The sequence below is a fragment of the Xiphophorus maculatus genome, chromosome 14 (genome assembly GCF_002775205.1).
Source record: "Xiphophorus maculatus strain JP 163 A chromosome 14, X_maculatus-5.0-male, whole genome shotgun sequence".
Lineage (NCBI taxonomy): Eukaryota > Metazoa > Chordata > Actinopteri > Cyprinodontiformes > Poeciliidae > Xiphophorus > Xiphophorus maculatus.
The window spans coordinates 14,481,202-14,502,315 of NC_036456.1; the positions used below are offsets into that span (position 1 = coordinate 14,481,202).

The window sequence follows — 21,114 nt, forward strand, 5'->3', positions numbered from 1 at the left end:
GGTAAGAGAAAACTACAGAAAGTTTCTGTATTTATAAAAATTATTTTTTCCCCCCCATCAACTTTACTTAAAATGCAGTCAAAATGAACAAAAAACCTATTCTGTTTTAATGTTTTGGGGCTAGAAACCATAAACATAAAAAATGAGGTAGTTGAGATAAGACAGATGTAACTTCTTCCCAAAATCACAAGCGGCATTTTAGTGCTATGTTCCTTGGGGGTTTGGGGCTTTTATTGGGTTTTGATCTTTTTCCTATTAACTATTCATGTTTCGTAGGTCTTGATATATTCTGCAATTTCTCTGTCATTGTTGTGTAATTTCTTTATGCATTGTATCTTTCTTTATTCTTGTGTTCTGTTTCCTGTATTTAGCTCTTACTGTCAGGCTTTTTACCTTTTAGTCTTTGAGCCTCACTTCAGCTCCTTTAGTCTCCTCCCCCGGTTTCCTTGCATTTTCCTTTCCATGGCTGTACCATCTTTTTTCTGGCTAGTTCATCTGGTTCTTTGTTTCTAACCTCAATATTTAATATTGTTATTGTCTTTCTGTTTCACGCCTATGTATAGTTGCCGTCATGTTTCACTGTCTGTACCTAGGCCCTCCCAAACAATTTGTTACACAGAAATCAGAATGTGTTAGTTCAGTCAGAAATATCACTAAAACAGTGTTTCCCAACCCTGGTCCCCAAGGCACAATGTCCTACATGTTTTAGAGGTTTCCCTGCTTTAATGTGCCTGATTCAACTGACTGCAGTTCAACAAACGCCTGTTAATCAGTCATCAATTGAAATCAGCTGGACTCAAGCAAGGAAATACCTAAAACATGCAGGGCAGTGTGCCTTGAGGACCAGGATTGGGAAACACTGCACTAGAACATCTCCTACATTTAAAACTGCAATGGGCAATTTAGGATTTATCAAGTTACACCTCAGCATCCAACTTGTCTTTTGTGTGTAGGAAATAGCCATTACATCCCTACTTTTGATCGTTTATACTTTACAAACTATTTGTAAGAATATTGCTACTAGTGATGAAAACTATAAAAGTCATCTCAATGTGACCTGAACAGTGTGGCTGTATGCAAAGTCCTTCCCAGAACTCATAGGACTAGGTAAAATGAAAGCAACATAAGACTATTTTTATGATGAAGCTAATGTTAAGTCCTGTGAAAAAAGTTAGAACCAACAGCAGATAAAGAAAGAGGTCATAAGAGAAGCCAATACCTTGATTTCAACTTGTTGGTGCGCTCCACCTCCTCAATGTCCATCCGAATTTTGTACTTCACATAAGGAGGGATGTGACTTAAGTTTGGATGGAGGTTCGCAAAGACAACTCCAGCCCAGAATGTGTCATTTTTCAGATGCTCCAAGGCTTTGTTCACCAGATGGGTTTCTGTCGCAGCTGCTTCAAACTTATTCAGATCAAGACACTGTCAACAAAATCAGAGAAAACCCAAAAGAAAAAAAAAATCTTACTTTACTATAACCCCTGTATTTTTCAGAGAATGGTTGTCTTTTTATTCAAACGTCTGGATTTCACATGAGGGAATAAAGCTGAGGCAGGAATAACCTCATTAGAAGAGCAGCAGATGGATTTTTAGGAGGAAAAAAAAAGTCATTCACACAGCTATTGACTAAACCACACAGAGTGTAGTTCAAATTATCCGGAGCTGCCAGGGGGGTGGGAAAATGTTTTGGGCTTCAGTAGAGACGGGCAAATGAGATACAGGCTTGGTAACACTCCCCTGTTCTGCAGTCTTGTCCCCTCGTTTCACGAGACGATAATGAGCTAGCCATCCTGGGAGGCAGCCACACCTGACAGATGTCCACGCATCTCAGTGCTGCAATAGTTTTATCATTTCTTCCCTCCCAGCAGCCAGCATTCTATATCAAGCAATGGCAGAAAATATTACAGCTACTCCATTTGTTCTGTACATAATAGAGAGGATAACAGGGCACTGAAGAGCTGGATGGGCCAAAAGTTTGGATAATGGCTGAGAAAAATGTAGGGAAGAAAATGTGCTACTGAATAATTCTGGTGCCAGCTTGTGCGTACTGCAGAACATCTGGACTTTGACTGGGCCATTCTAACATCAAAATGCATTGATCTAAGCCTTCCCATGATAAGTGGATGTTTTCTTTGGATAAAATGCTGCTGAAAGAGTAATCGCTGCCACAGTATTAAGTCAGTTATGGTGTCTTACATCTCTTGCATTTACAAGTCCCTCAGAGCCTCTCCAGTCTGTTTGCTTTGTTCTTTTGTCATGTTGGAACATAAGCACCATTCTTTGTTAACCTCAGTCCAAACAGTCAAGATGCTCCTCGAGGGCACAAACTCGATGTTTATGAATTTTATTTAGCTTTTTTTCAATGACCACTGGGTTAGCAGCCAAATTTCAGCAAAATTATGTCATCAATCTGACTCCAGCTTGATAAAAAAAAAAAACAAAGACCAGACCATGCTGAGAGCTTGGCTTTTCTCTTTGAAACCACACGCGCAGTTGTTTACACATAGCTGCAACATGGCTGCTAATTTAAATGATGAGCTGATCTCCTTGGGATACACAAACACCGGATGAGTTACAGCCAATGTTCTAGTCAAGAGCCTGTGCAAGTGTGAACCATCACTTCTGCTGTTTATCCTTTAAACTTGTATACTCGTGGGGGGGAAAAAACCTCCAGCAGTTCATACAATGGCTTACACTGAATATTATTCTATTAAAAAAAAGCATTCATTTGAAGCAGTGTATTAATCTCTGTGAGCATCAGACCACGGTTATTAGTAGCAACTAATTGAGTTTATTCCCAGGGATGCAAATGATGCAGTGGCAATTATTATTTTATCTGCTCCACCAAAAGCTCAATATGGTTTTAATGAAATAGAAGGAGGATGGGTGAAGTAATTTCATTCACTGCCTTTAAATGTGCAATTAGGTAGGAATTTAGGGACTACTTTTTATACGTTTAAGATCGTCCAAGTCTTTTATTATGAAGGATTTTTTGTAGTTATTCTGCGGGATGATGTACAGTAATATTGGACTTACATTTCTGCTGTTCAAATTGGTTAAACAAACCCTTTAAATAAAGTAAGTACATGACCATAGCCTTACACTAACATGCAAAAAATGTTTATGCTACTGAAAATGGAGGTGAGAGGAGTGGGTTTTTGAGAAACAAGATAAAAACATAACCACCAGTTATGAGGCAACTCTTTAGCAACGCTCAGGATGTTTTTGAATTCTCCCATTATTTTTTGATAATGTTGATATTATCACCACCTACTGCCAAAATGTGGCCATGCTTAGTTAAAAATCCTTCAACAAATATAAATTTTAAACAGTAAAATTACATTTGTAATAAATTGTGATCTAGTATAGCGGCAGTCTTAATCGAGAATTCTGAAAAGTGTCCTATGCATCATATTCAGCCTCCTTCACACTGATACCCCAAAATTAAATTAGGTGTTAGTGCCTTCAGAAGTTACATAGTAAATAGAGTCAACCCAAGTTTAATTTAATCCCATAAGTTCAGCTGTTCTGTGAAAGCCTCTTAGCATCATTAAGACCAAGAAACACAACACATGGGTTAGAGATAAACTTTTAGAGAAGTTTAAAGCAGGGTTATGCTGGGGTTTGAATCTTTTGTTATAGTTTCACAAAAATGTTTTACTTATGTTAGATGTCAGCAAAGTACTTTAATCTTCTCTTGTACCTGCACTTTAAGCACTGCCTACTTTTTTTAGCCTTCCACTTTGCTCTAAAGAACCATTCAGCAAAATCACATTCAATAATGTTTTTTTTTTGTACTTTTACTAAACATGGTGTATTATGAAGGATAATTTCACATCAACTTATTCCCCTGCTTATAAAAAAGTTGTAATTCCAATAAATATGCATGTATCCACTGGAGCTAGAATAGCTCGGTTATGTGTTTGGACTGAAAACAAAATCAACTAAGAAAATGGATTGCAATATTATGTACGGTATACCACAGGGACTTACACTACCATGTTACCTGCTGGTGAATTATTATGAGTGTGTTTATATATTGGCTGCACAGAAAAAAGAGACAGAAGAAAAATCTACTGCTATAGACTGTCAATATATCACTGTCAACCATATTATGTGTGTATTTTTACACACAGCGGCCTGTTTAATGGCCTTTCACATTTACTTCAGTCTAGTCTGTGACAGTGCTTTCATTATATAATTATCATAGATGTGTTACGGTGACAGATCTTGACAGTTTGTAAAGTCAGAGGTATTAGAGTTTAATGAGCAAACGCACTAATCCTCTTCAGGTTGGTCTCCACAAAAAGAGGAAAAAGACAAAAGCAGAGAGATGGAGGGATATTTCAGGAAGCTGCAGCCTTGATTTTGGTGTGAACAATAGCAGTGAATAGATCCTGCAACAAAAGAGCTGGAAAACAATAAAGTGCTGTGCTAAACAAGGACATGTTAGATTTAACACACCCAGCTAACAAATTGTGGCACCCCTAATGTTCTGGCAGATGACAGATGAGACAGTTGTGAACAAAAAGATTCAAAAATAAATTAAAGTAAACCGACAATTATTTTAGAGATACATGACTGATCCAAAAGACTCCGTCTTCTCTCAAGACTGAGCAAAAGAGAAACCATGCTGATAAGGAAGCTGATGCTGCAGCCTCAAATAATCTTAGTACAAAGTTTTTTGACTTTACAGAGGGTAAAAAGTGCCACGTTACTGCTTGAAGCTGTCAGTAAGCAGCAACATTGTGATTAAAAATTTCTTCAAACATGTCATTGATTAAAACATTTTATTTCATCTGGTGATCCGAAGGATATCTAAAAACTATTACTGTGGCCACTGTTTTACTGGGTTTGGACAGCCGCATCCCTCAAGTATTTATTTATAATAATTTAGCAAACACTTCTTCATAAAGCATCAAAAACAAACAAAGACGACTGTAGTGTGCTTACTGACTCCATGCCTATTTTTTTTTTTTTAACTTTATCTATTGGTGCCTGCGATGCAGACTACAAAATCACATTTATTGCTGCTGTTGTACTATTGTGCATCTGTCTTGCGTTTCTGTGGCATGTGGACACACAGGAATAAAAAATAGTGTACACATTTTAGCAGTGAGCTTCTACTTTAGTTACACGATCTAGTAAATTATGTTAGATTGCTACAATTCCAACCAGCTATAGGAAGTAATTATCTAAAGTGACTAATACACCGACATTAAAAATAGAAAACCTCATATTGTGATAATCTGGTTTTTACTGTTCATGAGGATGTCTTGAAAAACCCCTAAATCTCTTGTGTCTTGTAATTACGACTCCACTATGGCAAAAAGAACAGTATCATCTCCCCGCATATCACAAAAGACTGCTCAGGAAAGGGTTTAAAACACTAATGAACCCATAGGCACTGATCCAAACTAAAACTCTCCAGATCCCAATCCGATCAAGCCTGCACAGAAAGTCACACAAGGCTGACGAAAACAGGCTCGATCCTGCAAACTCAGAGGAGCACGACTTTCAGCCACCAATATCCAGATGCCAAACAGCACAGGACTCCCTCTGAGTCATTGTGTCTGAGCCCAAACAGGCCGGAGCTTTTTTGATTGCCCCACAGGGGAAAAACGCAGAATGACATAAGTGGTTGTAATGTTGTGAGTGCAAGGATATATTCAGTGGGGAGTTTTCTTGTATTTATGTTACTAAACTAACCTATTGTTTAAGCACTTCAAGGTCACATAGGTCGTTTTCCAGCATCAACTCCAACCAAGAAAAATCTCAGGAATAATATCAAGCAGAAACCAAATAAATGACTTAAAAGGAAAGATGGAAGAGCAGTAAAATGCTCAGCAAATTTAATGATAAGAATTGAGTTTCAAAACCTAAATGGCAGAGAAATCTTGAAAATGTAAGATGCTTAGCACTAAAAAAAATCCCCAAAAAACATATTACGTACATTCAGGAAATCGGAGAGGAGCTTCAGGATTTCAGTGGTGGAGTTGTAAACATCCCGCCAGTTGTAGGGTGGCATGCCGGGTGAACGGTCTTCTGGAGCGCCATTGTACAGGAAGTTCTCCAGCAGCCCGGCTGTCCATCCTGTCCCAATGAGACGCTGGTTGAGGGCAGCTGCGAATATGGGATTTGCCACCAGAACCTGATTTTGACACCAAGAAGATGTATGTGATTAGGCTACAGCTGTCAGTTGTTATATGCACAAAAACAGCAGTGAGAAGAAAAATGAATATTAAAGGGGGACTAACGGGGTCCGATACTGTGGGGGAATATTCTAATGAAGGGTAAGGCAGGTCAGACTTAAGTAGGGCTGGAATAATCTTTTTAGTGGATTCAAAAGACAATTTTTCAAGCTCAAAATTCTCCCAAGATTCTAAAAAAAATCTTGTGAGATTATGCTCTTTCAATAAAAATTATAAACTCATTGACTTATACGCGTTCATATGTCAATAGATCTGGACAACGATCAACTGTGTACCCAAAAACGCAAAAAAAATATATATAACATTTTTTCAGAGTAAAAATAAATCCTAATCAAATCTTACGTAGCGAGAACCCATAAACAATTATTTCATTAACAAATAAGGAGAAAACATGTGCATCGTTTCTTCTAAACTTGACATAAAAGGATGGAACTGCTTCAGTGATGCAACAAATTAGCAAAGCTGATATGCGGCTCAGAGTGGGAACAAGTGCAGCAGTAATGTAGACATTTAAATGTCCCTCATACAAAAGTTCTTTAATAATGCATTCATCCTACTCCCACCTTTTTAGTTTAAAAGTGATGCCCTTCACTTAGTAGCCATAACCATTTCCCTCCTCCTCTCCAAGTGTTATACAGATTTCATATAAAATGAAAGGTCTATTGCTGCCGGATAATCATTAAAACCATTCAAATTAGGCCTCTGCTAGAGAACCTGAAAGAAACTGACCGCCCGATTAATTACAAGCCATTGTATTTTGCTGTAGTTTGGAAATCCGTTACAGCTAACTATTATGTTTCAAAGTCAATAGGCATGGGGTTCTGGTGTAGAAACTGAGCTAAACGTCAACTGAGCACCGGTCATCTGTTGCACTAAATCCTGACGTGACATTCAAGCATCTTCTGCCAACTGCGCTCGGTGGCATTTCAGCATCAACACTTCTCATGACATTATGCCAAACCTAAGAACAGAGTGTCACATTAAATAATATTTCTGCTATGTAACCTTTAGGAATAAAAGGCAAATATATCCTAGCTATTTTTGTGGCTTGTACATTAAAAACATGCAACCTCCAAATAAATGTTCATCTTTACAGATGTGGAATTATGATTAAAATTGTGTGTCGTCATGGTCTGACATCCAAGTTTAGGATTTAATGCATTAGAACATGATAACATTGTATTGTTTTTACAAAGTTCTTAAATTATTTAAATCTAATCGCAAATGTGAGAGCGCAGAGCAGGTTGGATACTGTAATTATTTTATAAGTAAAACAAAAAGAATTTCCAAATTTATCATGGTATAGTGAGACAAATTATTCATAAGATAATGGCAGCTGCCTAGCTTCCCAGGAATTGATGTCGCAGTGAATTCACCCAAATGGTAAATATATGAAAAGCTTAGAGAAATTGCAAAAACCATCTCAGTTCCATTTCAGACTCTACAAACCATATTCAGAATGTTAAATATTATAATGCATGTCCAGGCAGTTAAACACAGACAAAACAATTCTAGCTTGAGGAATACCAAGTGGAGGCCTTTTTTTTCCCAGAAAAAAAGCTGCTTCTGAATAAATGTTGCTCTTCTGGACCAAAGCCCTCTTTAAATTACAAGTGATACCAAAGTAGACTTTTGCAGTACAGAAAAACGTAACACAGCACCTAAACCAACAGTGAAGCACAGTGGTAGAGGGATGATGATTTGACCTCTACATGAATAAAACTGTGATAGGACCTGAAAGGTACTGGGACAAAACAAACGTTCCCCAAACTTAAGGAACAGAAGCAATTCAAAGAAAGAATGAAAGAATTTCATCATTCAAAGGAAGAATGATATTTAAGACTGATAGTCGAAGAAAGCACAATGTCTATAAGTCATTGCTGCTAAAGTGGGTCACAACACTTCCAGTCATGGACTGTACTCCATTTTATCTTTATCTTTGCTAAATAAGTATTGTTTGTATATTACAATTGTGTGGTTTTATAATCTGATTACATAAGATCACTTTAATTTGTAGTAATACATAGCTTCTAGAATCAAAACAGTTTGTACCTTTACTTTCTTTATCTCATGGGTTTATGTCATGTAGAAGCATGAGCCAGTCGAACGGAGCGTAGCTCTTAAAGCGTCTGTTCAGCTGAAGTTTGTGTCTGAATGGGTTGTCTACCGCTTAATGTTCTGTGGCATTTGAACCAAAATTGTTGCAGATGCACAGTTTAACCTCCCCGGTCAAGTGTTAAATGAACGTATTTGTCATGAGTCTGTCTTCCAGTGACAAAGTCAAATGTGTTTGCTTTTCTTCCTAAAAGAAATGGAAACCTTTGATCCGCATGGTGGCTGTACAATTTTCCAAGAAGGTCAAAAGGTCTCCAAAAGGATGCACCAGAGTGGATGTTTGCACACACTGATCCTGGCCATTCTATGGCACCCCTGGCTACTTTTGAGTCACATGCTTTGTGACATATGTTTGAATACATTACCGTGATTTAAATATATGTCTTGTTATGTTTATTTCGTAATTTCTGATGAGATATGAGATACTGCATCCCTAATCTAGACGCATGGTTGAAGATACTGGAGTAAAACAGCAGCCTGTAACCTTGAGGGACCTCTAGAGATGACGAACGTTTGAAAGCCACAAGTTTCATAGCCCGGCATAAAGCCGGGCTGAGAGAAAATGAAGACAAAGGAGGATTGCAGGTCCATTTGTGTAAAGGTTAGGGCTAGGGTAATGAATACCCTTGCTATATGGAGCTCCCGATGTCTGCTTCCCTCCAGCTGCCTATAAGCTCATTTGGAGTGACACCGGAGTAATGTCAGTGTCAAGGAAATACAGCGAGAGGCAAACACAGAGCAAGAGAGGAGGAGGAAAGAGAAGTGGTGGCGAAGAGTCTGCAACCTTTATTTCTGCTGGATAATCCCCTCCGCCAGGATGAGAATTATCCTGCACTTATCCATAATTACTTTTCTCCCTCGGTTTTCGTACCCAACAGAAGGTGCTGCAAATTGATGCACACAGCATGTATATGTTCACCTGCAGCTTCATTCTCCCACCTCTTTTTTTAGTTTATTTTTTTACAGAAAAATATGCCAATCCTTGTAACAGCTGCATAATTTTAGTGGTTTTTCCTTTGCTACTTTAATAAAAAAAGAAAAAGTTTTGATGTTGCAGTGCCAACATAAACGTTGATGCTTTTAATGAGAATAATGTTCACAATCCAGCCAATCTATCACCACTATTCATTTTCCTTGCTACGGATTGGATGCAACTCAGAGTGGAAAAAAATGGAAGTTGTAGTACTGTAGGATTAGAGGACTTATGTCTCAGCAAGATCTAGAAAAACTCATCCATGCATTTATCTTTTGTCGAATTAATTACTGCAACAGCGTCTTCACAGGTCTGTCCAACAAATCAATCAAACAGCTGCAGCTGATCTAGAACGCTGCTGCTCACATTCTCATTAAGACCAGGACATAACACCAGTTTTAAAGTCCCTACACTGGCTCCCTGTAGCTCAAAGAATAGACTTTAAAATACTGTTGTTAGTTTATAAATCACTGAACGGCTCAGCACCACAATACATTAAAGATCTGCTGTTGTATCAACCTTCCAGACCCCTCGGGTCTTCTGGTTCTGGTCTGCTCTGCATCTCCAGAACCAGAACCAAACAAAGAGAAGCAGCATTCAGCTTCTATGCACCACAAATTCGGAACAAACTTCCAGAAAACTGTAAAACAGCTGAAACTCTGACTTCCTTTAAATCTCGACTAAAAACCCACCTGTTTAGAGTTGCATTTGAAACATAATCAATTACAAATTTAATGATGGCACTTGACTTAATGTAATGTTTTGATTGTTGATTCTATGTTGCATGACTTTGTGTTTTTGTGTTTATTATGTAAAGCACTTTGAAATGCCTTGCTGCTGAAATGTGCTATACAAATAAAATTTGATTGATTGATTTTTGATACTGTAGATGTTAGTTTCTGTGCCAAAACAATCCCCAATATGTTGTGTTTGAGTGACTAAAATAGGCGGTTATAAGCATTTTTGAGGGGGTTTAAAGACCTCTGCAGGCAGCCATGGATCCTAACCCTCACAAATACAGGATCCCCTGTATATAAATATCAGCCTGCATATAATTTGACCATGTGTACATTCTACAGTCTACAATTAATTCAAACTTGTGCACCCCATTCTTGTGGTTTTTGTTTCTGCCAAAAGAATGATTTGAATGGGTCAGTAAAATGCTTAATTACCTAATTTATGCCAGTGTTGAGTTTATGTAATCTTCTGATTGACGATGTATGTTAAGTAATTCCTATTTCCTCTCAAAGGACAGCCTTTATACTTTTTAAGACCGAAAGAAATTCATTCCTTGGGGCTGGAGTGAAGCACAACTGCTGATAAGAACAATTTTCAGAGACAATTTGTTCATTATTTTTGACTGAACTGCAGGAGTAGGGCCTACAGGAGAGCGCGAGCTGTAGACAGTGCAGTGCAGGCTGCTAAAATTGATCCTGCTCATCTTTTGATCCCTGGGTTGTTGTTGTTAGTGTCAGACTCGGCCTCATGTGAGACTCTGGACTGTGAATGTGTGGAGAGAAAAAAATAAAACAAAGCAGGGCACAGCCCTATGTGCATCCATTTTTATGTCACTGCTGAAGCAAGCAACTGCTTGGTAATTTTCCTCTGTCATTTGACTCAGGACTAAATGCCAAGACAACCCATTGCAGACAAAAGTAGAAAGTGTAAATTGGTCATTTAAAACTGTCTGCTTCAGGCATCCACAAACTGCAATTTGGTGTGGATAGATGTTCAGCTTTAAGGTTTACAACAGACTAAGACACTTGTAGAACATCTAAAAGTTTACTTCATGCAGCTCCTTTTTAATGAGATACCAGAAACGGTGCTTAGTTTCATCCTGCCTAATGAACCTTACAGTAGTTACTCTCGTTCTACACAGCTGCTTCTTCAGTCAGCTGTCAGGCATTGTGCTTCCTGGCCTCAGGAAGAAACAGCCTGAATACTCTCATCCTTTAAAAGAAGACATCTTGTGATTTGGCATATAAAAAAACTACAGATTTATAGTTTTAACAATTATGAGCACAAGTAAATTTTTTAGGGGTGCAATTGTTCTAAATCTAATAACAACAACTTATAGGTCAGCATATCTGTTGGTAAATCAATCTAGCAAATTTACAAAGATCTGAACTACTTTAAAATAATAATGGCTGTTATTTCTCTGTAGGTAAGTATTAGTTTGTGTGTGCACGGTTGTTTGTCCTGTGTTCTTCTCTGTTTTGCTGAACTAGCAATGACTGGTGGAGACAGGCACCCTACAGCGACAAGCAGGTATACACGATAAATAGATAAATGCATAATTAATCAACTTGTGCCTATACAAGAGGCAACACAGAAAACCAAAACTTTTTTTATCGTGTCAAAAACGTACACTTTTTTTTCCTCTTTCACCTTGAAACTACTTAGAAAACCTTTCAGATAACCTAAGCGAAATGAAAAAAAAAAAAAAAACAGAACAGAACAGCGGTAATTCGGTGTGGATCTTCTTCGTTGAGCCTCACCCGCAACGTGTTGACTTGAGGGCTATTCTGCAGAAAATCCCAGACACGTGGGCCAAGTTCATTCCAAGAATCTGCCAGCTCCTTTAACATGGCGAGAGAGTTGAAAGTGCTGTTTGCCTGGAACAAAAAACAAAACACACCAAAAAAAAACACAAAAAACAAACAATGTTTAGCAAAAAAAACTCCAACTCACCCTTCCTTCCTCTCAATGGGAGGCACAAAGACTTATGTTCATGTTAGGCCAACACATACATTAAAGTGCTTTACAATTTCACTCTCAGGAGGAACTCATTACATCGCAACTCTACTAAAACCTCTTTCCACAACCACTTCTTATCCTGCTTCTGACCCCCAAAAACCCTGGGGGTTCTTCTTTTTGCTCTATAACACTGACTTGTAAGCATTTAGTGTGTGGTGTGAAAAGGATCGGCTTGAGTAGAGCACGATGTGGCTGTGAAGCTGGCAGGTTTTGCACGCCCTCATTATACAATGGCTATGGAAAATTCACCCTTCACATTGAGTTTGTTTCGCCTCAAATTATGCTGATCTCTTGGAGAAAATCATGTCATGAAATGATAAAACATTCATTAAAAAGGCCTCAAGTCTACAAATTAGATATTTTTTTCTTCAGCCCCATTTGTAAAGTGTGACATCCAGGCTTTATACAAATTGAAAGCATCCTCTAGTTAGAATTAATTATGCACCAAACAATATATTTGAATATATATGCTCCAAATAAAACTGATTTCCAGCTATATAAAATGCAGCCTGCATCTGCAGGAGGGATAAAACCAACAACATAATATGTTTTTTTTTTCTCTCTCTCTTTTTGTTCTGAACCTACTTCCTTCACCAGGAGGCGAGCAGCAGGTGTATCAGGTGCGTAGAGGATCTTCCCTTGCAATAATGGCTTGAAGGTGCTCCAAATGTAGCGCAGACCAGGTGTGCCCTCCAGGGTGTCGACAAGAATCTGACAAAAGGCATCTGCGGAAGACAGGAGGTGAGCGGAGAAGTTTGGGAAAGTCAAATCAAAGGCCAAGAGAACATTGACAAACAGGAGTTCAACATGTAGTAGCTGTCTTGCATTTGTGAGCATTTAATTCTCTTCTTTTCAGAAATAATTTATGAACATACACCATGCATTTTTAGTTTGATACGCAATCCTTATGAAAAAAAAATTTCATCCAGCATGAATGTTTTCCAGATTTTGAATTTTTTTCCTTATCACAAATATTATCCAAAAAAAAAAGCTTCTTCAATGCCAAGAGAAGTCTGATTTTAACAAACCAACAACTACTAATTAGAACTATCTAGTGTTAAGAGTTGGCATAAACCTGAGGCCTATTTAAATAAAATCTTGAATTAAATTTCAGTACTAAAGACTCAGGGTAAATACAAAGAGCAGGTTAAAATTAAAACAGCTGTCCAAACCAGCCTAGCTATGTGAAAAGGTAAATGACTCCTTCCTAAATTATGAATTTTTAGGCCAACTGGGTGAGAGAGAGAGAACATTCTTTCTGATGTACCCAAGACGACAAAAGACATTGCTTGTCCTTTCGCACAAGTATCCTTCAAATTTGTGACGTTTGTGGAGCCCTATTTAGTATGACATGAAGGACATTCAACCATAAATGTTTGTTCAAGCAAAATCACATAAATTATCCCTTCATTAATGCAAAACTTGATTTCTAACTTTCATCAAAGTTAGATATCAAATATATAATATGATTATTATATATTTGTTTGATGACCTAAACAAATATACAATAGTGTTGTATTGTCTCGCCATTCTGTTGCTGACGAAATATGACCTGGAAATAAGAAAAAAGTAGCTGCATCTCGAGTCCCATGGGCAAATATTGGTCCAATGACAGTTACATTTATGAGAACAACGAACCCAATCTTGTGTTTAACTTACAGATATGCCGTTTGAGAATCTCCTTTGCAGCAGCAGTTAACTTTAAGAAGTGTGAGGAAGAGAAAACACATCAAATTGCTTTAAAGAGCATGACAAGAAAGAAAGATTTTCCACATGGGGAAACTATCGATCCAATCAGAGCACTTCAGCACAGATGTCTTTATATAAACTGTAGCCTTGATTAAGGAGTTGTTCATTTTCCAATCAGTTACAGCAATGGTTCCCAAAGTGTGGGGTGCGCCCCCTAGAGGGTGGGGGGCGCAGTGCCATTGCAGGGGGGCGCGGGAAGCGGTATGGATGAATGAAAAAAAGAAAAAGAAAAAAACAATTACACAAACGTGTTTCACTGCAAAGATGGGTTGTAGTGTGTTTTGTTGCAACCTGAAGTGTGAAATGAACTTCAGTGGAGTTTGAAAACAAAATATGTATATAGGAGTTGGATGATGTGTATGCCCAGTTGATTTTTTTTTCTATTTTTGGGGGAATTTTATTGTAATCCATAGGGGGGGCCCAAAAAATCTTTGGGAACCACTGAGTTACAGACACTGGCTTTGTAGATGTAGTTGATTTCTTTCCTAAACTTTTACAGGTACTTTGAAACAAAAGAAATGATGAAAGTTAGGGTAAATGAAGGGATAGGATTAGGGTTAAGGGTTAGGGTAGGCTAATGAAGTGCTCAAAATGAAGTTTTGAGCACTTAATTTTGAAGTGGTTTTGAGTACTTGGCCTTTTACCACATATTGTTGGAAGAATAATACAACTGCTATTTTAAAGATCAGAATCAAGTGAGCTTTAGATGGTTGGGAAAACTTGGTTCACAGTTTCCATCCAATTAACCTTTTTCCTTTTAACATTTTCCCCCACCAAAGTTATTTTGGTGGGGGAAAAGAGGTGGCAAAACAGTTAATACTTGCACAACATAATACCATTCAAGCTTTACCAAACTCAATATTCATGCATGAGGTCACTTAATTGATTTTAGTTAATTTTTCCACTACACTATTTTACTTAATTACTCAGGATGTAATGAGAAAACGATGAAAACAATGAACATCAATGACACACATCTCAAACATCAACATAAACCAACAATTCAATGGAAGTACGTTTCTGGTGATTTTAAGTCCAACATTTATAGAATGGCCTTAGCATTTATTTTTGTTTTTTCGAGAGTAAGTGGTTCTTTACCATACTTGGAGGATTCAATGTGGTCTTATTAGTAAAACGATCAATGGACATTTCAGTCGTGAATAAAATAGCTCAATTAAATGGACACTGATTCAATTATAACTACAACAGCTTTGGGGAAAAAAAGTTGCAGAGAGGATATGTTTATCATGTTTTTTCACTGAAAAACACTGACAGGCTGAAATAAACACAAGTCAAGGGTCCACACCTGACTACATACCAAAAAACAACCAAGTAAAAAACAACAAATAAATAAATAAAAGAAGAATCAATAAGCACAGAAGCATCAAGATCATTATTAATTTAACTTGTCTGCCAACCTGAATATTGCTACGTTGCGAGAGTGCTGTAAGTTACATGAGGTCTGTGCTGTGAGCAAAAGCACCGGGAGCACATTGAAGGCTTGTTCTTTAACTTTCATTTTTGCTTGTTTTAAGTCTGAATGAGTCGTTCTTAAAGTGCGGTACTTTATCAAGCAACTGATCAATGTGGTGCGTCATCTGCCATTCAATAGGACCGTCTGGCTCTCCCCATTCTTCCGACTCCTGTCAGTGCATCATTGCTTTTTCCTGCCGCATCTAATTATTGTTTTTTTCATCATCAAGACTTCAGTGCCTCAAAGCTCTCTCCTCTCATTTCACCAGGGCAGCCATGTCCATCAGAGGTAGTTTAGAGGCCATTTTCAATGCAATTAAACGTTAGCCCTTCTGCCTGGTGGTCATCTTTCCCTGGTGCTCCAGGGAGGTCAGTGCACACATGGCTAATGGCCTCCCTTTAGGTTGGGTCCGGCCACCTGTTCTCTTCGCACGCTGCAGTGATGGCACTTTTTGCAATCCTAACACTTGAGAAATGAGCAGTGTGCATTACGTTTAGCTCAGCAACCGTCTGTTCAACACACGGTTTGGTATGATTGCAAAACTAACTCCACTTTACAAAACATCCTTTATAAGCTTATGATGTTTCACAAAATGATAAGAAATAAAAAATAAAAAAACACATTAGCAATCCTGACATGTCTCACCAGCCGCTGAAATATTGAGACATGTCAGGGTTTGACTGAATGCAGCTGCAGTCTGCCAGTAAGAACGTTTACACTGTAGGTGACAAGACAAAGACAATAAACTTCTGATTTCACTACTTCCATAGGTATAGATTGTCCTGTCAATGTCTCTGAAGACAATTCCAGGATTCATACTGACGGAAGTAAAAGAAAAAGCAAGCTTCTCATAGATTAGGGCCAGATGAAAACATTTATTCAGTCAAGAATATTTTGTCTGTTTTTCCCTATCACACGTAGTCAGTCTATTAAGCGTAAACAACAAATCTGTCCCAAAAACCTATTTGTGAAAGTAGAATTGCATTATTTAAATCACTAACAGGCACTGACCATAATTTTGACTCAGTTTCACTCCAGGTCCTTTACTGGCAGACTTGTAGAACCATTGAATCATTTAAACTGCAGTTTAATATTGGAGAGTAAACACTGAGAGATATTCAAAATATTGCAGTTGAAGATTCGTTTCTGTTTTGCAATATTTAAACTCTTGTTTCTATGTTATTTTTGACATGGCTGAATATTGTTTTGAAATGGTAACCTTTGTAAGTAATTCAGCAGTAGTTGACTGGGTTAAGAATATGTGCAGTAAGTTTATACTTCTACCAACTGCTTTTGATGGAAGAATAAAATGTAATATGCAAATGTGATGCGATTTGTTGATATTAATGTATTTGATCATGATCACTGAAATAAATCTAACCCTTAAAAGGAACCTCTCAAATTAAACTTGGACAAAAGATCTTAAAAAGCAACACTTCATGCCCCGATCTAAAGAATCTCAAGCACTGATGAGAAACAAAATCAGTAACAGCTATGAGCTAATAAAGGGTTGCAAAGATATTTTTGGAGAAAACATGGGGCAATGGTGAACCTTCCCAGGTGTGGGTAGCCTACCAAAACTGCTCCATTACTTATCTAGAACATCTACGGCACAGGGGCCTTTTTTTCCGCAACTACTGCATGCCCAGCATTCATAACACAGTGATTTAAAAAAAAAAAAGACTGGACAGAAATGGCATCCCTTTGAACATTTCAAATGCTAATCCGCCTCACAACAGAGAAAATGAGTCAGAGGAATTATAGAGAAAAAAATGTAACTTTCTGGAAGGTCTGCATCATATCTGGTGTAAGACTAACAGCATTTCAACCTGAAGAGACTCACATGGAGAGAAACAGTGATTTAAAAAAATAAAAACAAAATTTAAAAAAATCGCCCTATGTCTTCTCTCATGAGTTGGACATATTGTTCATTTCCTCATCTAGTATTGTCAAATTCTCTTTAAAATGTATGTATGTATGTATAAACGATCACAGTCCTTTCTGATGTTGACAATACAATCTACTCCTTTACACCTATAGATGCAGATTTAAGAGTCTACAGTGCATGGCAATTTCTGTGCTGATAGAAAAAAAATATCAGTATCCGAAATATGAAACAATCATAGCCGAATTGAAATTATCCAGCATTTTCATGAACTCAATTTCCCATTTATCATTTCAGAATATGGAAAAAAACAAGTCTTGGTCTATAATGTTGACGCTCGAAGAATCTCACCACTTAAGTTCAAAATTCACTTAGGTTTTCATTTTTAATGAGCAATTAAAATAGAGATTTCTCCAACCATGTTTATTTTGACTTGAATGTCAAGCATTTTAATAATGGAATCCAAGCTGACAGAACACATGCATTGCTTCTTCTCTTTATTTACTTATTGTCTTATTGTTTTTCTTTTGTGTAAAATCTGCACTTATTTTGTTTAATAGACTGCTGTGTAGCTAAACTTGGCCAGCTGTTCTGTTTATGATGGGACAGAAACAGATGCGCTTTATGTTTCACAAAACAAATGTGAAATTTGGGCATTTAAGAGAAGTTAAAATTTAGCTTTAAGGCAGTGATTTCATAGACTGGAGTAAAAAATGTGCTTACAACTCCCACCATTAAACAAAATATCTAATGAAGTACGTGTGATTAAAATGCTAGTCATTTATTTATCTAACCCTATTTTTTCCACATCAGGGTAAATGTGCATATTTATTACAAAAGAATATTGATAAGAAAAATGATGAAAACAAATGATCAACTTTTTTCCTCACCATTTGTATTAGGCAATGAATAGAATGAATCATTTGAATCTTTCTAAATCTGAAAATATATTGGAAAGATATTTTGTAATCTCTGTCCTTATACGTCACCATTACACATCATTAGGGGTGCACCGATTGCAGTTTTCTGGCTGATCGCCGATCTTTTAAAACGCCTAACCTGCCAATACCGATTTTGATATATCAAAAATATCACAGCAAAGGGGAAATCAGGCCTTTGTTGGGTCTGCTCCTCAATTTTGTAACAAACTGCTTCTCCACATCATGTCCTTCCCAACATTAGATGTTTAAAAACCCCATTTAAATACTCACTGTTATTCTTGGATTTGTCATTGAAAAGTGCTTTAATAAATTTGCGAGCAATTGACAAATGGACTAAATAAAAAAAAGCATGTACAGTTTTGTTCCTGACTTCATAAACGTATTCTGATAATCAAAGTGAGAGGCAGTGTTTCTCAACAATAAAGTGAGAATAAAGGTGACAGTGACAAATGCTTTGCAGCTTAATATGAATCACCTTTGTGTCTTGGGAAAGATAAATCATTTTTGTATATTTTCTGTGCTGAAGGGAGCATCAGATTACAGAGGTGACATATTCTCCAATTCTCTGTGGGGTTTTTTTTTGACAACAGAAGCTTAGTTTATTACTGAACAGACACTGAAACAAGACAAAACAACAAGCTGGTCTATACACTAGCCTTAGCCACAGAAAAATAATTGCTTGGAGCCTTAAGCCAGCCCCTCAACTTACCTGGCAAATTTAATCAATTTGAGTTGTACCCTAGAGAGGGGTTCAATTCAGAACCTCTGTGAAACAGTGCTGTCAAACTCATTCACACACACACACGCACATTTATTTTTCTAACTATATTTGTCTTTCTAACCATATGTATTGGCTTCCATTTGCTTTTTGTATTTGGACCTTTGAACAAGAAGTTTAACAACCTCTGATGTGCACAGACAGAACTGTGATGCAATAAATTAAGTTAGAATTTTGTTGGAGTAGGTCATTTTTTAAGTAAAATGTTCAACAAAAATGTCAAAGATAACAAAAGATACTATTAAAATGAAACTAAATGTATGGCATAGCATTTTAAAAGGAAGTAAAACAAAAATGTTGGCGTGATGATTAGCTAAGCCGTGATGTAACAGACATTTTACATAAACAACAGCTGCCCGTTGGACTCCTCGGTGAGCTCCAGCTGTTACATGAAAACATTTTATGGTGTAATAGTTTACGAAGTTGTGATTTGTCATGCATTTCATTTAAAAGACGGAGAAATATATGTGTCCGTGTCATTCTTGTTTACAGGTTCCAAGCCTCTGCGTGTATTTATGGTCAACCAAGTCTTTCTGCAAGCAGTCTGCCAGCATAATGCACTGAGATATTGAGAAAATAACTACGAAACACACGAAAGACTGCACAAACAGCACATATATTTTCTTGTTTGATAGCCAACCTCAAAACATCATCGTATAAGCATTGAAATTATGTTTATACAATGCTTTAAAAAAGTGTTTGCTCACTTCAGTAATCCATCTTGTTTTTCCTATTTGGTTACACTTGAAAGATTGAAATCAAGCCAATTCAAATATCAGACAATGATAACGGGGAAAATAGAAAATGCTGTTTTCAGATTATTTCATTTGCTTAGAGACAGAATATATGCAGACTTAGACAAATGCAAAAAAAAAAAAAAAAAAAATTAAAACATTTTTTTAAGGTATGGTTGAGCTTTACCTCAACCTTTGAGATCACATACATGGAACCTGTTTGATAACATGAAGGCGGCCAAATGATTGCAAGTTTCTAGAGAGTGCTAAAGCTCATTTATAAGGTTTTAGCACTCAAATGAACCACAGAGAGACTCTGTTCACAAATAGAGAAAACATGAAACATAAAAAAGTAATAATAACAAAAAAACACCTTGATGATCCCGAAGACCTTTGGAAAAATATTGAGTGAACTGACAAGTGAAAAATAACATTTTCAGAAGGATTGCATCTTGTTAAATCAGTTGTAAAGCTAGCACAGAATCATATAAATATTCAAGCATGCTAGCCCAAGGCTGCTTTCCTCCCAAAAGTCATGGATGACCTTCCATAATTAATCAAATCCATTAATTCTCCTCCAAAAAATATAAATATATACAAACAAAATGAACGTTTTGGAATAACCTACTGACGTCTGGACACCAAATGGGATGTGGTTCTTTTATGAAAATCCTCAAATGTGGATGAAAAACAAACATTGCTCATCCAGAATGTGAAACAAATTTAGTTTTTCAGATTTTGAAGTGAGCCACCATTGAATAAGTAGTTGAAAAAACAACCAGTACAATATTTCTATGAAATATAGTTCAATTTCCCTTACGTAAGCAATGCAAAGGTTATTGTCCAAAGCTAACCAATAAAGAGATTTTGCTGGTTCATTAGCAAAAACCCAAGATCTGGCCTCTGTTTCGATGGTCCTCTAAGAGAGTACTTTTAGACTTACACAAGAGGCATAATTGGCCATTATGCAGACATACTGCATATCCCAGGACCATTTACATAGACCAACACAATGAAATGCTAGAGCAGATCTGAAAAAGCCATTAGCATGCTAACTGAGATGTTACTGCTTATTATGTAAGTAGGGTACGCTGTCTTCGCTAATTTACACTGGCATGAGCATGCAGTTTCACTCCGCAGAGTAACTTTATTCCCAAGGAATAGCAGCTTCTTATTAAAATCTAATTTTGTGCAGTTTTCTCCAAAGAGCAAGCATTTAATGAAACAGGACTGTGGGGTCTCTAATGAGCACAGGGCTACAAGATGTTTCACTGCACATCTAAGGCTCAGAGCGTTTATGGTACAAGCTCATTCAGTTATTCTTTAAGCTCCCCACAAACACATCACACCATAACCTGGAGTAGTGCTTTTATGAATACATTGTTTTTGTTTTGTTGGGTTTTTTTTCTTAAAAACTATTTTAAAAATTATCAGTAGGACAAGGGCAAGTGCTGATTTTAACCAAAACAAAATAAATAAACACAACTGCATAC

The 21,114-nt window shown here is 37.1% G+C and overlaps 1 protein-coding gene across 4 annotated transcripts in view; it reads right to left on the minus strand.

Annotated features, from left to right (window-relative positions):
• Positions 1-21,114, minus strand: part of LOC111610924 (ATP-binding cassette sub-family A member 1-like) — a 222,433-nt gene that overhangs the window by 137,233 nt on the left and 64,086 nt on the right. For all 4 annotated transcript variants that reach the window (XM_023346037.1, XM_023346038.1, XM_023346039.1 and 1 more), the window contains exons 10-13: positions 12,646-12,785; positions 11,802-11,918; positions 5,957-6,154; positions 1,220-1,425 (exon numbers count right to left, since the gene is read on the minus strand). In XM_023346037.1, the coding sequence (XP_023201805.1) occupies positions 1,220-1,425; positions 5,957-6,154; positions 11,802-11,918; positions 12,646-12,785 (661 nt within the window). The remainder of the gene's footprint in view (positions 1-1,219; positions 1,426-5,956; positions 6,155-11,801; positions 11,919-12,645; positions 12,786-21,114) is intronic.